Source organism: Lampetra fluviatilis, chromosome 7 (genome assembly GCF_964198595.1).
Source record: "Lampetra fluviatilis chromosome 7, kcLamFluv1.1, whole genome shotgun sequence".
Taxonomy (NCBI): domain Eukaryota; kingdom Metazoa; phylum Chordata; class Hyperoartia; order Petromyzontiformes; family Petromyzontidae; genus Lampetra; species Lampetra fluviatilis.
The window spans coordinates 11002527-11014124 of record NC_136281.1 but is presented as its reverse complement, the minus strand read 5'-3'; the positions used below and the strand labels follow the sequence as shown (position 1 = coordinate 11014124).

General features: G+C 54.6%; 2 protein-coding genes across 2 annotated transcripts in view; both read left to right on the top strand.

The window, feature by feature from the left end:
* Nucleotides 1–2238: 2238 nt before the first annotated feature.
* Nucleotides 2239–6366, top strand: LOC144933567 (toll-like receptor 5). Its single transcript, XM_078858488.1, has one exon. The coding sequence runs from the start codon at nucleotides 2453–2455 to the stop codon at nucleotides 4613–4615; it is 2163 nt and encodes a 720-aa protein (XP_078714614.1). The 5' UTR covers nucleotides 2239–2452; the 3' UTR covers nucleotides 4616–6366.
* Nucleotides 6367–10874: 4508 nt separating this feature from the next.
* LOC144933566 (uncharacterized) overlaps nucleotides 10875–11598 on the top strand; it is a 73312-nt gene continuing 72588 nt past the window's right edge. Inside the window, exon 1 of the mRNA XM_078858486.1 lies at nucleotides 10875–10997. Coding sequence (XP_078714612.1) covers nucleotides 10971–10997 — 27 coding nt within the window. The 5' untranslated portion in view covers nucleotides 10875–10970. The remainder of the gene's footprint in view (nucleotides 10998–11598) is intronic.

Below are 11598 nucleotides of genomic sequence, written 5' to 3'. Positions count from 1 at the left end.
CCTAGGTGGGGGGGGGGTCAGACATTTGTGACGATGTGTGTGTGACGAGGGGGGGGGGGTGAGAAATGTGACGTCACATCAAAATGCGCAACTTTGAATAAATATAAACAACACGTTCTACTTAATTAAATAGACTTTTTAATGTTTCCTCCTACAACATCAGAGTGCAGCGCCACATTAAATACGTACTACAATGACAATAGTTTAAAGCGATTTGAAGTTTTTTTTGGGGGGGGGAGGGGACAGCTTTGTGACGTCATATTTGAGGGGGGGGTCTGACTTTTTGTAACGCCGTGTGACAAAGGGGGGGGGGGGGTCAAAAATCGTCCAAAATCGCGTGACGTCATTTATGGACGGCCCCTTATGTGAAAGGTGTTCCCGAATGGATGTACCGCGTTATAGCCAAAGCGCGTTATAGTGCGCACACGTGTTAAGCGACGACTTACTGCTTTGTGGCAACGAAATCTGGCTTTGTCTTTTCGCACCCGCCATAGGAATGTGGCATTTCCACCACTGGCTCACGTGCCGAGCCAGGATACGAATACCGTACATACTCCTTGACTAGATCACATTCCTCGTGAGAACACATCATGAGTTCATCGTCAGCATGGACAAGTAATACATTTTCAACCTCGTGTAAATCCACTGCTGGATGAAGGCCTCTCCGAGCCCTGACCATTTCCGATACCACTCGCCACTGATGGTAGCCGTGACCCTGGCATCAAACCTATGTCGCCAGGTTCATAGCGCAGTGCACTAACCACTGCTCCCCCGCTCCATCCATGCCACGCAGAACAAATTTTTTTTTACCAAACCTCTCGGTCTCTCCACGTGGGAATTCAACATTTTTAAGTCCATCAGCATCTGGGTTTTCCAGCTCAATGATACCCAACAGTATTTGTTTCAACAGCGAATGCTGGCGGTCGAGAAGTGGCCGTACCATAGTTCTCCAGACGGCAAACAGAAAAAATGTTCACTCCAGCTGCTCCGTCCGTATGGATCAAGTGCGGCGGTGGCGGCGGCGGGGCAATGTTGCAAGTTGACATTGTTCTAGCGCAACAGTTGCTGGATCGGTTTCTATCTTTTGGGTCTCATCAGCCTACTAACCATGCTGATGAGACCCAAAAGATAGAAACCGATCCAGCAACTGTTGCGCTAGAACAATGTCAACTGTCGCCAGGTCCAACCCAGCTTAAATATACGCTCCAAGCTTGGTGGTGTTTCATTCTTCACCTGAGGACGGCTGCTTGCGTTGTGGCCGAAACGTCGTGAGAATTATTTTATTGTTTTATTTTCATTATTTTATTATTTTCCTTCTACGTGACTTTACCAAAAGAACCAAGAAGATGAATCCCTGCAGTCACGAAAGCTTTAAATCGAAATTCAATGTCAACTTGTAACATACCAAACAGGTCTCACCGTGTGTGGAACACTCTCGCCAAGTGGGTCTCATCAGCCTAAAACCACAGGGAGGCGATCTCTCTGCCTCGAAACAGATTCATCGAATCACCTAAGAAAGCTCACGAGTGTACGACGTTTGGTTATATCATTGCTGTACAAGCGGAATTACAAACGGAGTTTCCAATACGGTGCGGTGACGATGACGGACGCGCTTTGCTCCGTCAATAGCTGCGCGATGATCACGCAGCAAATGTGTTGAAATGGGCCATCGTCCATCAGTAGAGGAGGTCTCCACCAATCAGAACCAATTATTCTCGTGCCACGATGAAGGGCCATCGCCTGAGAGGCAGTGTTGTTGACAAATGCGCTGAGCTGTTCCATGTGTTTACGGTAAGTGCACGCGTGGGTCCGCTCCTCCGGATCAACAACACACGACAAACACCACGTGGCAGCGTGGAGGCGCTGCTGCTGTTCGTGTTGCTCAGCCGTATTCTGCGCTCGACGTTTTTGCTTCTTGGAGTCTCTCAGTGCAACGAGAAAACCGAGCATCTCTCGTCGCAAATGAAAGATGGAGTTCGCTTGTTTTACCAACTTCGTTGCTCTGTGGGTCCACCGTGCGCCACCTCCATCACCAATTCCTCTCAGCCCTTCCTCCTTTCCCCCACCGCTCCCCCATCCCTCCCTGCACCCTCCCCTACCTCCCTCCAGCACCCCCTCCCTCCCGAAAAGCCGCCACCACTAATCCGGCGCGACTCGCTGCTCCCGATCGTGGCTGGGGATTTCCCCATGATGTCGGATCGTGGATGGGGATTGCCCCATCACGACGGTGAACCGCGGGCGAGATAGGTGGGGACGCGACGCGCGCAACCGCGTGCTTTCCCGCGCCGCCGATTGACAAATCCCGGTCCCTCTATAAAACCGCGGCGTTCGCGCTCAGAGGGAACAAGCAAACGCAAGCGAGACACTCGGCACGGGTGCCCAAGAGCCCCCCGCCGCACGCGCCGCGCCGCGCCCTCACCCTCCGAGTTGCAGGGCGAGGCCATTAGCGGCCATGGGAACGCTGAACGGGAGGCGGCACCACAGTGGAGCCGACGCGTTCCGCGTGGCGCTCATGGGGTGCCTGCTGGGGTTCGGGCTGAGCGAGGGACCGGGGGCCGCGCGTGTGCGTCCAAGTGCTGACCCTGGCAACGGCCCGATTGTCGGTCCAGACGATGGCCCGGGTACCGACCTCTCAAGCGCGGCGCTCAACCTCATGGGTCGGGGCCTGACGCGCTTCCCTTCGGATCTCCCCTCGGGCACCGTCGACGCTCTCCTCTCCTTCAACAGCATCTCTCGCCTCTCCGCCGCATCCTCGCCGCCGGCACCCGCGCCCCGCCTGCGCACGCTTCTGCTGGGCTATCAGACGGGGCCTCGGGGCCTCTCCGTGGAGCGTGGCGCGTTCCTCAACGCGCCTGGCCTGCGCGCCCTGGACCTGGGCGGTAACTCGGGCCTGCGGCTCGAGGAGGAAGCTCTCGAGGGGCTGACGGAGCTGCGCTCGCTCAGCCTCGACCACTGCGACCTCGGGGACGATGTCCTCGCGGGCCCTCTGCTCGGCCCGGCCGCGTCTCTGGAGAAACTCGACCTGAGCGGGAACCTCCTCCGCCACGTGCGCGTGGGCGCGTGGGCCCGGCGACACTTCGCCTCCTCGCTGCGCCACCTCAACCTGAAGCGCAACCGCCTGGAGCAGATCTGCGCGGGGGACCTGGACAACCTGAGCGGCGCCAGGCTCCAGGTCCTCGATCTCTCGTCCAACCGGCGTCTCTACGACGCGGTCGGCTTCGACTGGGCCTCCTGCGGGAACCCCCTGGCCAACGTGAGCGTGGAGACCCTGGACATCTCCTCCACGGGGATGGGCAGCGGCCGAGGGGATCAGCTCGGGGGCCTTGCCGCGTTCTTCGGCGCTGTGCGCGGCGCGGCGATCCGCGCGCTCGTCATGAGCAGGATGAGCGGATTCGGTCGCTCCCTGGGCTTCAGGAACTTCCACGACCCGGGCCCCGACTTCTTCAAGCCGCTCGGCCAGTCGGGCCTCCTGAGGCTGGACGCGTCCCACAACCGCGTGGTCAAACTGGGGGCCTCGCTCTTCGCGGGCCTCCGCGACCTCCGCGTGCTGGACCTGAGCTTCAACATGATCCAGGAGATCGAGGCGGGCGCTTTCGCGGGCCTCCAGAGCCTACAGGAGCTGCGCCTGTCGCACAACGCCCTCGGCTTCCTCTCCACCGACGCCCTCTCCAGCCTGGAGGGCAGCCGCCACTCCTTGCGTTCACTCGACCTGAGCCGAAACTTCCTGGGCGCCGTGCAGGGCGGCGCGCTGTCCCTGCTGGGCGCGCTCACGGCGCTCAACCTCAGCGACAACGCCCTCTCCGAGGTGCCCGTCGCCTCCCTGCCGCGCCTCGCGTCGCTGGCACTCGACAGGAACCGGCTGCGGAGCGCGTGGGGAGTGGAGCGCATCTCGGCCGAGCTCGCGCTGCTGGACTTGTCCTCCAACCGGCTGGAGGACGCGGGCGAGCTGTGGAGGGCGGCGCGCCTGCCCAGGCTGCGCGTGCTGTCGCTGGCGCGCAACCCGATGTCTCGGTGCCATCCCCAGGGCGGAGGCGCCACCACCACCACGTCCGTCAGCAGCAGCAACAGCAGCCTGCGTATCCTGGACCTGTCCCACACGCCGGGGCTGGGTGCCGCGCTCAGCAGCAGCCGCGGTGCCTGCGACTTCCCTTTCCGCGCGATGAGCTCCCTGCGCGTTTTGTTGCTGGGCCACAGCGGGCTCGGCTCCCTGCCAGACGGCTTCCTGGAGGGGCTCGGCGCCCTGTCTCACCTGAATCTGGCCGGAAACCGACTCCAGCGCCTGTCCCCCGCCGCCCTGCGGCAACTGAGCTCTTTGGAGACGTTGGACGTGTCCGAAAACCGGCTGAGCGCCATCGGAGCCGCCACGGAGCCGCAGGCGGCGTCTGCCCTGCCGGCGCGTACACAGATACGGCTGGGAGATAACCCCTTCCACTGCGACTGCGAGCTCCTGCAGGATGCCCTGGGGGTGGGGGGCGACGCCCTGCAAGCGCTGCTGCAGGGACGCGGGGAGGGCGTCCCGCGCTGCGCCTCCCCGCGCCGATACGAGGGACAATCTGTGCGCACAGCCATGCGCCACGGCAATTGCACCGTGCCTCACCACGACGCCCTGCGGTGATTCTTAGAGGCGGGGGCCTCAGTGGCACCACGACGCCCTGCGGTGATTCTTAGAGGCGGGGGTCTCAGTGGCACCACGACGCCCTGCGGTGATTCTTAGAGGCGGAGGTCTCAGTGGCACCACGACGCCCTGCGGTGATTCTTAGAGGCGGGGTCTCAGTGGCACCACGACGCCCTGCGGTGATTCTTAGAGGCGGGGGTCTCAGTGGCACCACGACGCCCTGCGGTGATTCTTAGAGGCGGGGGTCTCAGTGGCACCACGACGCCCTGCGGTGATTCTTAGAGGCGGGGGTCTCAGTGGCACCACGACGCCCTGCGGTGATTCTTAGAGGCGGGGGCCTCAGTGGCACCACGACGCCCTGCGGTGATTCTTAGAGGCGGGGGTCTCAGTGGCACCACGACGCCCTGCGGTGATTCTTAGAGGCGGAGGTCTCAGTGGCACCACGACGCCCTGCGGTGATTCTTAGAGGCGGGGGTCTCAGTGGCACCACGACGCCCTGCGGTGATTCTTAGAGGCGGGGGTCTCAGTGGCACCACGACGCCCTGCAGTGCTTCTTACTTGCACCCAGGTGGGGCAAACACAAAGTGTAGCCCGGTCTTCGACCTCTCCACCCCAGGGTTTTGTCCCCAGGCAGCAAAGTCAGACGTGCAGGTGGGATGCTGAGGGGGTGCCCCGTCCCTTTGTTAAACTTCGGGGTGAGCCGGTGCCGGATTATCTTCGTAGCAAAAGTAGCTACATATGCTACGGGCCCCGCACCTTCAAGGGTCCCGCGCTAGATGCTTTCAAGCTATCAATTCCGGTTCAGTGATTCTGCACTTGCTCTATTACTACAGTACTATACTGCCTTCAACTTTTATGAACGACTGGGTGTTCAAGGTTAGTAATTTGTCGTAATATCTGGCTGTATAGCAAAAGAAAAAATACAATTACTTAACTATGCAAATGAAAAAAATACGTGTTTTTGTTTGTTATTTAGGGCCCCTTAATCACATATGCTACAGGCCCCGCACTAGCTTAATCCGGCACTGGGGTGAGCCCATTGTGGGGCCATGCCCATGGCATCAGGGAAGACGCATCTGGTATAGGGCGTAATGCAGTGGCTTTTAACCAGGGGTGCACGCACCCCCTGGGAGTACGAGAACCAAAGGCGTGCAGGCTGCAGTAAATATTAAGAACCACTTGTGTTAATGCATGAGGGGAGAAGACGCCTGGACAAGCAACGGTCTAAAGAGGCCCATCCAATCCCAGATCGTGGGACAGCTGAAGTGAATGCGTCTCCACGTGCGTGCGGCTCTCCCAAATTCAAGGGTACATTGACGGACAGATGTTGGGGCGAGACGAAGGTTGAGAAACATGAATGCCCCCCCCCCCCCCCCATCAGGGGAAATTGGCCCTCGTGCTTACAGGACTACGGAGGCGTCCATAAATGACGTCACGCGATTTTGAAAGATTTTTGACCCCCCCCGCCCCTTGTCACACGGCGTCACAAAAAGTCAGACCCCCCCCCTCAAATATGACGTCACAAAGCTCTTCCACCCCCCCCCCCCCAAAATAAAACATACTTCAAATCGCTTTAAACTATTGTCATTGTAGTGCGTGTTTAATGTGGCGCTGCACTCTGATGTTGTAGGAGAAAACATTAAAACGTCTTATTTAATTAAGTAGAACGTGTTTGTTAATATTTATTTAAAGTTGCGCATTTTGATGTGACGTCACATTTCTCACCCCCCCCACCCCTCGTCACACATCGTCACAAATGTCTGACCCCCCCCCCCCACCACCTAGGTACGTGACGTCATTTATGGACGGCCCCTAAGTAAGTTTCGTGTCTCCCCTTGTCCCGCGGGGGGCCCTGTCGCGTCTGCGGTGGGACGTTACGGCGTCCAGCAGGGAGAGAGGTTTCGAGTGAGCCAGAGCTGGGAGCAGAGGTCCTAGAGGTGGAGTTCACATCCCGACACCGTGACGCCGTCTGTCTCTGTCTGTCCGTGGCCACGCGTTCCCTGGTGCAGGGAGAGGTTTGTGCCCAGTTCGAGTACATTGCCGCACTTCCCTGTCGACAAGTGGTTTTTTTTTGCGTGGAAATCATTTCCCAAATCTCAGTCCCCCGTGTGCTCATTTGCTGCCGAACCGGAACAAGGCGCCCACAGAGACCTCGGTGTGGGTTGTCCTCCAACGCGCAAGTCCCGGCAAACGGCGAGAATTATACAATAATTATACAATAAACGTCCTTTGTTGTTAACTTGAGCAAATTGTGTGCGGTCTCTCCAGTGTCGGGTTAAGCTAGTGCGGGGTCTGTATCATATGCTAATAAAGGGGCCCTAAATAAAAAAAATGAAAACACGTTTTTAACTTGTGTCGTGACATAGAGTAGTAGCATAGCGCTGGTTGCTGGCAGGAAAGGAGATCTGTGGCGTACGGCAGCCCTGGCGTCAGCAGGCCAGGTGATTGATACTCCAGAGGGGGGGGTTCTATGGGTTAGGGTACAGAAGGGGCACACCAAGAACTCGCTGGTAGGTTCCAGAAGGGGGCGTGTCCGGGAGCGGAGCGAGGCCGCGCTGACAGTATAAGAGGGGCCCCTGTAGGGGACATCGGGAGCTGTTGTGTGGAGTGGGATCCCCGTGCTGCTGCTGATGTCTTCGTCACCGTTCTTCTCGTCGTCTTCACCGTCATTCCCGTCGTCGTCTTCGTCTTCACCATCTCGGGGCGCTACCAGTCAGGCAGCCCTACCAACTGTCCTGGCTGAGTAGCGTCGCTGGCAATAGACGGACTGATTATTAAGCGTGTTAACTCCGATGGTGCGTGTTAATAAAAAAGTGCCTCCAAGTCTTATCGTCTCCGAGTCGGTCACTAAACCTGCATAGTAAAGTAATTGTATTTTTTTTTACTTGCTATACGGCCAGATAATACGACAAATCGCTAACCTTAAACACCCAGTCGTTCATAAAAGTTGAAGGCGGTATAGTACTATAGTAATAGAGCAAGTGCAGAATCACTGAACCGGAATTGATAGCTCGAAAGAATTTAGCGCGGGGCCTTTGAAAGTGCGGGGCCCGTAGCATTATGTAGCTACTTGTGCTACTAGGGTAATCCGGCACTGGGTGTGTTTTTTTAACCCGGGTGGAAAAGATTGAAACTCGGCGTCAGCAGTTCGGCGAGTTCAGTCGGAGAAAGCCGCGTTCGGGACGTGGAACTCGGTGCGCGGGTTCCCGTTTAATTGGCGCCGCAGCGCCACCTCGCGGACCTCTCCGCGCCGTGAAACCCCCAAGTTCATTGGGGGGATCGGACTCCTTCGAATCGATCTTGAGGTTCTTTGTCGCGGGGGTTCTCTCGGTTGCTTGGGCTTCTGCCAGCGAGAGCGTCAGATCGCGAAATGTTGACTACCTCGCCTGGTATGCAAGGAGGCCGTGGGTTCGATCTAGATCCAATCCCTGGCGCATTTATATTTGGAGTTTGCGTGTTCTTTGCGTGATCGGGGGAATTCTCCTACAGGTCCTCTGTTTTTCCCCTCCACATTTAGAATCAGCATGCGTTTTAGACACTTTTAGCGTAGTTTGGCTTATAAGCCAATTCGCTGAGCTATCATTTGTGCCCAGGTCGCTGGTAAAATTTTTAATATATAAAATATTTCTTTATACAGGGCGCTTAAAAAAAATGTTAACACTTACATGCGACTATCGTTTTTGATGTATAAAGAACGGAGAATGCACTGTCACATGATAACAAATTGTGTGTTAACAGCTTCAAAAAGTCTCCCACTTGTTCGCCATCATTGTCAACGCCCGCCTGGAATCTTCTCCAGGTGGTCTCCAGAGCTCGGAGGGCACCTTTCTTCGTGGCATTGTTGCAAATTCTCAGAGAAGCGTTAACATTTTTTTGAAGCACTCCTGTACCACTTCAGTTCAGTAATTCCCGGAGCGGATTTCGTCGCTTGGGGCAAGAGCGTCACCTCGTGGGAAATGAGGGCGGAGGTGGCCTGAAGCGGAGCCCGAGGGCGCCGTTCGCTCAGGGCTGATCGCCGTGATAAGCCACTCGTCTCGGGGTGGTGAAGGTGCCGAACGTCCATCACGGACAGCGGAGTGGAGGAACACTGCAACACCGCGGCGCCGTGTCTCTCTCTAGCACGAGCACCGCGCTCCTGGGTCTCTCATGGCGATGCCTCGAAACGGGTGGCTTTGGGGCCGTCCATAAATGACGTCACGCACCTGGGGAGGTTCCTACCAGTATAATCTACGCAATATATCTTGGAAACTGGCTGGCCTCTACCAGAGAGGGCCTCCTTTAAGGCCCTGTCTCCAGAGGTGTGGACTCGAGTCATGTGACTTGGACTCGAGTCAGACTCGAGTCATGAATTTGATGACTTGCGACTCGACTTGGACTTGCATAACAATGACTTTGTCCCACCTCTGAGATGTGGACTCGAGTCATGTGACTTGGACTCGAGTCAGACTCGAGTCATGAATTTGATGACTTGCGACTCGACTTGGACTTGCATAACAATGACTTTGTCCCACCTCTGCCTGTCTCACCTGTGTTAGACAAGACGACGCCGGAAGGCGATTGCGCAAAGACCATGCAGATCTTTTTTTTAATCATGAATAGCTCGGTTATATATCTATCGGACTCTTGTCGGATAAAAAAAACGGGGTCCCAAAGACACTCCACAATCATTATTACTCAATTGGGATTACACGGCGAGCATCGCCCCCTACTGCCAACACGTGGCAGGGCCTTGCTGGAGAGGAAGTCGTGAGGCTCCGTGAGGCTCTCCTGGGTAATGATAAGTATGATCAATAACCACCGTGATCACAACAACATGCGTATGATTAAATAAACGACTTCCTTATCTGTCAAGGAAAGCAACAGAGACAAACGGCTCTCTTTCAGCAGAGTCCCTGCATTTGTCTATAATGTTGACAGCCAATTATTGAGTATTTATGCAAGTGGGAGGCACCGGAGAAAATCCCACGCGTGCGAGGGGGTAACACGCTATCCCCGTACATGGAGATTGATCCATACTTGCTGTACCGCCTTCTCCTGCTGAACCAGGGTGATGCCACCTCGACGTCCACGGGAAGGGCGTTTCACAACATTGGTGCGGCGATCCACGGACACGCGGCCTCCACATTGATGGATCACAGGCTACGCGCATAGCCATCACAGCGTGGCAACCTCATCACCATCACCACCACCACCACGATAATCTAGATTATCATCGTCGACGTCACGAACACCACACCACCATCAACAACCACAGCGCTACTGAAAATAATACTGATATCGATTTAAAGCTTTCGTGACTGCAGGGATTCATCTTCTTGGTTCTTTTGGTAAAATCACGTAGAATGGAAATAATAAAATAATAAAAATATAACATAATAAATTATTTTATTATAATACAATTTTAACCTAATAAAATAATTTATAATGTTTTATTTATTATTATTTTATTATTTCCATTCTACGTGACTTTACCGAAAGAACCAAGAAGATGAATACTGATATCATCATCCTGATTATGGGCATTATTGAAGCCATTCGTTGTCACACGTGGTACATATACTGCTGGATGAGGACCTTCCCATCATCAGCACCATAAGTAAGCTGCCATCATCATAAGATCACCGTAATCTCCATGGCCATAATTAACGTCAACGTCATTCAAAAACCACAACCATTACCACGACCATCACGAGTCATCATGACGAAGACATCATCATCAATCGTGAATAGCATCAGCATTGCCCATGTGACTCACTCTTAAACATCACCACGAAAATAAATTATGACTTCATAATGACCACCACCACCATCATAATCATTAATATGACATCATAATGAGTGATGTCATTATAACTGTAATGCGATTATAGTGACGATGATGATGATAACAATGATCATCAGCCCAGCCATCTCCTCTGCTGGGTGATACCAACTCATTATTCGCAAACACCCCCCCACCCCCTTCGTTGTAACTGAATGGTACAGTCCTGGCCAGTCCAAGTCAGGGGGTCAACTCCACAACGAGATAGACGATGGGGGGAGGGGGGGTGAGAGGGGAGGGGGGATTTAACGATCGGGGACGGTTGGAGGAGGGGGGAGGGCGGAGCTTCTCGACTGTCTGGTTCCCATAGAAACCGCCGTCCGTCTCCGATGCGAGTGGCGTCACGTCGCCAATGACGTCATGTCACGTTTAACATACAGCGGTGACGTCACGCGCCAGCGTGCGTTGCACGCGTGCGGTGGTGGCTTGCCGCAAATGTGCAAGCGAAGACAAACAGCTGGGACCCCCCTCCCCCCCCCCTCGTGTCGCCTTGAACAGATTGTTGGGGCAATTGCTCTGCAGCGAGTAACCTGTATGACAGCCCACGCGGCACACGAGAGGGTGAGTCCCGCAAACACGCCCGGCCGCCTTTGTCTCCCCCAACCGCTGACGTTTGCACGGACCGCACCGGGTTAATCGTTTCATGCTGAGTCGACCTAGGGGAGACCCAGGACCGGGTGATTTCCACGACACGCGAACGCATCACGAGGAGGCAGTTTGTGTTCTTTAATTTACAAAAAAAGAGATTGTGTTGAGTTTCTTTATATTTTTATTCTTTTAAAAAATGGGTGATAAACAGTCCAATTTCGTAATGATTGCAATGATATTAAGCCGAATGGTTCCGTCTCTTCGTAGGAGATGATGATAATAATGGGGGTAAGGATGATTATGGTGAGAATAATAGCGACGATGATATCTATAAAGATGATGGTGAGGAGGATGATGGTGATAACGGTGGTGGTGAAAAGTGGTGAATCCGTGGGCGGTGCATTAGGCACTGTCCAACTTTTGGCTCCCCCCAAAGTTTCCTTGAGAACTCACAAATTGTGTTTTTATTGTTATTTTTACCGGATAAATGTCATTGAATGCTTTTTCATTTAAAAGGCTTCACGTTTTGGGGGAAACTGGACATCTCCCACCGCTGACGGAAGGACTAAAGTTG

Excerpts from the sequence above, each read along its gene's own strand:
- LOC144933567 (XM_078858488.1), top strand. The coding sequence starts at position 2,453 with ATGGGAACGCTGAACGGGAGGCGGCACCACAGTGGAGCCGACGCGTTC.